This window comes from Octopus bimaculoides, chromosome 7 (assembly GCF_001194135.2).
Source record: "Octopus bimaculoides isolate UCB-OBI-ISO-001 chromosome 7, ASM119413v2, whole genome shotgun sequence".
NCBI classification, from domain to species: Eukaryota; Metazoa; Mollusca; class Cephalopoda; order Octopoda; family Octopodidae; genus Octopus; species Octopus bimaculoides.
In genome coordinates, this window is record NC_068987.1 from 43734434 (window position 1) to 43738882 (window position 4449).

General features: G+C 39.1%; 1 protein-coding gene across 1 annotated transcript in view; it reads left to right on the forward strand.

Moving 5' to 3' along the window:
* The window catches only part of LOC106879344 (transmembrane channel-like protein 7), a 139591-nt gene extending 135219 nt beyond the window's left edge, over window positions 1-4372 (forward strand). The window contains exon 17 of the mRNA XM_052969567.1: window positions 2635-4372. Within this exon, the coding sequence (XP_052825527.1) occupies window positions 2635-2700 (66 nt within the window). The 3' untranslated portion in view covers window positions 2701-4372. The remainder of the gene's footprint in view (window positions 1-2634) is intronic.
* The last annotated feature ends 77 nt before the right edge of the window (window positions 4373-4449 follow it).

The following is a 4449-nucleotide window of genomic DNA, read 5'->3' on the forward strand; positions in this document are numbered from 1 at the left end:
TATTTTATGTGCCACCTGCACAAGAGCCAGTCCAGGGGCACTGGCAACAATCTCGCTCGAAAGTCCTTACACATGCCACTGGCACAAGTGCCAGAAAGGCGACGCTGGGCACAGGTGCCATCACGATTTCACTTTCGCTTGCCCCAATAAGTCTTCGCAAGCTGGGTTTCGTGTCCAATGAAGGAGACGATGTTGGCATGGGTGCCAGTCGTCGAATTTAGTTTGACTTCGATTTCGATTTCACTTGCCTCAACAGGTCTTCGCAAGCGGAGTTTAGTGGGCTGGCTACACCCTTGGCAGAGGCCTTGGATTTAGGTCTCACTTGGCTTGCTGGGTCTTCTCACGCACTACATATTTCCAAAGGTCTCGGTCAGAAGTCATCACCTCGGTGAGGCCCAATGTTCGAAGGTCTTGCCTCACCACCTCATCCCAAGTTTTCTTGGGCCTACCTCTTCCACAGGTTCCCTCAACTGCTAGGGTGTGGCACTTTTTCACGCAGCTATCCTCGTCCATACCAGCGCAATCATCTCTCTTGCACAAAAAATGGAGACCACCTCCCCATGTGGGATGAAGTTAAAATAATAGACAGAGAACACCACTGGAAAATATGAAAACTTCTCTTCACGGAGTCTGTGTTTCTGGGTCTCAAAAGTTTTGTAGATTTTATACTTCACTAAATTGATAGCAAGAATTTGGTCTTGTGTTGCAATTATAAGGCTTTCAGTGGTATGCTCCAAATTGCCTTGGCTTAACCATGTCTATGATGTTTTATCCTTGATATCCTGAGTATTTCTTTCAAATTGATGGACCACTTAAACTGCTTGGTGTCTGGTTTGGTCTTGATTTCTAGGTGGATAAGAAATGGGGTGATATGGAGAATAGGGTGGCGAGTCTTACCCAAACATGAGCAGAGGTGGCAAATGCTTACATCACTTCCATCATCATTTATCACCTGACTATCGTGCCCTGCCCTGGTTACTGCTTGACTGAGCTGGAGTGTCGATTACTTATTCTCTTGTAGAAAGGATGCTTTCCAATGGTTAGGAGTTCAGTCTGCTGCCAGTACTTTCTGCATGGTTAGTTAGGCATGCTATGGCTTCTGATGTGCAGACATGTGCTCAGGTTGTGCCATTTGCAATGATATCTGAACAGTGAGTGTGTGTGGGCACCGTTTGTAAGGCATGTCTCTCTGCAGTTTGTCTCTTTGGTGAAGGAAAGATCAAGACTGAGTGCTTGGCACCTAGAGTGTTGTTGGGCACCCACAGCCCTTTACCATTTAGGTAATGTGGTCTGTGGATGTTCCACCTTAGCAATATATAGAGGATTAGTGACAAGGAAGTGTGATGACGTTCCAGAGGACTTTCTGGTCAGGAACTACCATGCATAATTTACCAATGTCCTTGACCTGGTAGTGCTAATGGGTGTGGGGGAACTACCAATTAGAGATAAACCCTACTGGCATGGATGTGCTGTCAAATGGGCTTTCTGAAATGCATGTAGAACAACAAAACCATTCTGCACCCACTCATTCAGTGTCTAGACATTGCTGACTTGTGGGGTTATGTTGAACAGTTGTTATCGTGTAGGACAGATCCATCTATCAGCTGAATCCATATTGATGATTGCTCTGCCACCCTCCTTTAATCAGGCAAGTAAGGCAGTTTTCCTTTGCCTGGTGACTGTGGCAAAAGAGCTTCTCTGGCAGCTGAGGTTGAAAGACACGAGGACAGAGATGTTCTTCTTTGGTAGAGCTCTAATCAACTTTTTCAAGATTCACTTGAAAAGGAAAATGAGGATGGAGAGGGAGGTGCTGTCTTCGAGTGAATTTGTTGGGAAAATGGCAAGAGTGGATGGTATCGCTCTAAGTGTAGGCCTGTGAGTTGGAGAAAAGGAATTGATGAGGACACTTGCCCAAGATGTTCAGGGAGATCTTGGCTGGTGGGGTTCCTTGATTATTCCTTGAGGTTCTCCTGTATCAGGTGGACCATTTCACTGCCATCTTTTTTCTTTCTTTTTACTGTTGTATGCTTCCCTTCTTTGTTTTATTGTATACCATGTATATTTTCTGTATATATATATATATATATTTAATTTCATTTTTATCATTTCATTATATGTAAACCCCCACACTTTATGTCTTTGTATTGTCCCCACTCATCCTTTGCCCTGATAGCAAATAAAAAAAATTCTCATTGTTAAAATTTCAGTATTCCCTTCTTTTTGTTTTCTGTTAAACCTGTTTACATGCAAAACCCTCATACCAACACACATGCACGCATATACAAACCATTCAGTGTTTTGTCCTGTGCCATCCTTAATGATTTTCTTAATGTAAACCCTTTATTGTTAATAAAGAAGTTATCATTATCATTTGTTAGCACACTGGGCAAAATGCTAAACAGCGTTTTGTCCATCTTCACATTCTGAATTCAAATTCTGTCAAGGTCAACTTTGCATTTCATTGGTCAGATAAGTATCAGCTGAATACTGGATTGATCTAAATCAACGTACCCACTCCCCTGAAATTGCTGGCTTTGTGCCAAAATTTGAAATCATCATCATCATCATCATCATTATTATTATTATTATTATTATTATTATTATTATTATTATTATTCCTTTTTCTCTTTGTAGGATGGCAAAGATAAACGTTTCCTCCTGAACAAATTGAAAAAATACAAAACTATCTCAAAACTTTAACTTCAAGGAATATCTGTTGCAACTCTTTCTCCTTCTTTAACTGCTTCAGCACTTCCTTCTCTCTCTTTTCTCTGTCTATCCATCTATCTATCTATCTTCCCTATCTTCCCTGTCACTCTCTCACCCATTTTTTTGCAGTTCTTATTTCTTTCCTTTTCTCTTGATCCTCCTTTATCTCTGTGGCACTCTGAAATATTTTCTTGAAATAAATAGATTATCAACTTCTCCAGTTTTGTAAGAGTCTCAGGTAGGTTAAGACTGGTAGATGGTTGCCTTTCAACCTGATGATCAGTAGTTCATATCCTGTCGTTGAGGCTATGCCATAACTTTTGCTCAAATAACCAATTTTTCATTGACACAGTCCATATGGTAATGTAGAAAATTCTGGGACCACTATGTAAAATATGATAGCATTGGTTTCATACTTTCATGACACTGAAGCTTGAACTCTTCAAGGGAGCACTGTTAGGAACAGCCCCTTCTGAAATCAACAAGGATTAGACTTGGCCTTATGTATTGTCTCTACATGATATAAAACATATATAATGATTGCCTGGTCCTCCTTCACTGATGTAGACTTTCTGAATCTCTTTCCACTGCTCTACTCTCCTTTTGGAATCAGTGAACTAATAAAATACTTGATTCAACAATGAAGTCAATGAGTAGTAGATTCTTGTTCCTGAGTGATGCCTCATCAAAAAACAAATTTCTTTATTGTATTTTAACCCCTTAACATTCAGATCATTCTGTTATATATATTGCTTATTTATTCATATTGTTTTGAATTAATCATACATCATTTTGTAGCTTTGAGATTTTCACAATGTAGTTGCTTATTTTTAGGACATTGTAGAAGTGCGAGATGTTGCATCTCGCTGGTTGGAACATAAAACAGGTAGAATATTTAGGCTGGATATGGCTGGTTTGAATGCTAAAAGGTTAATAACTATTTGTTTTATCTTCAAAGATACGTGTTTGTATGTGTGTGTGTGTGTGTATCTTTGTTTAACATACACTTTTCCATGTTTGTTTGTGTCAGATAAAGTTTATTGAAGTGGATTTTCTATGCCCAGATGCCCTTCCTGTTGCCAACCCTGTCACTTGTGTTTCCAAACAAGGTAATATTTCCCATGGCCAGACATTGAAATGAAGAACATGATTTGTGTAACAGTGTTGTTCATTTACAACTATCACATGTTGTCTCAACAAGAGTACAAACACACGCATGACATAATAATTTTGTCAAGAATTGACCCAACTGTGATTCTGTCCTGGTGCATTCATTTAAAATAAATTTTCAACCTTGCAATAGATGACCACACTTTTGGACATAAAGGACAGCTAGCACTGTTGAAGTTCTATACTTATAAACATCCTGTGTTGGTCTTCTGATATGTGACTTATGTATACAACATGTGTAGCTTTTCAAAATATGAAGCAAGCACAAACTGCAGGCCAGATTATCTCTGGACACTCTCCAATACAAAACTGCCACAGCCTGTAGTTTTGGAGGTATTATGACTTGCTGTTTGATGAGCAATTCAGTATTTCTCAAACAGTAAAGTGTTGTTCTAAGTTACAGTCCACCATTTGCTTTTTTTCAGTGCCTACAAGCACTATAAACACATGCAGCAGCAGCAACAATAATGACAACAACAATCTTGATAAACAGTTAATAAATACAATAAATGTATGTATATATATATATATATATATATATATATATACACACACACACACACACACACA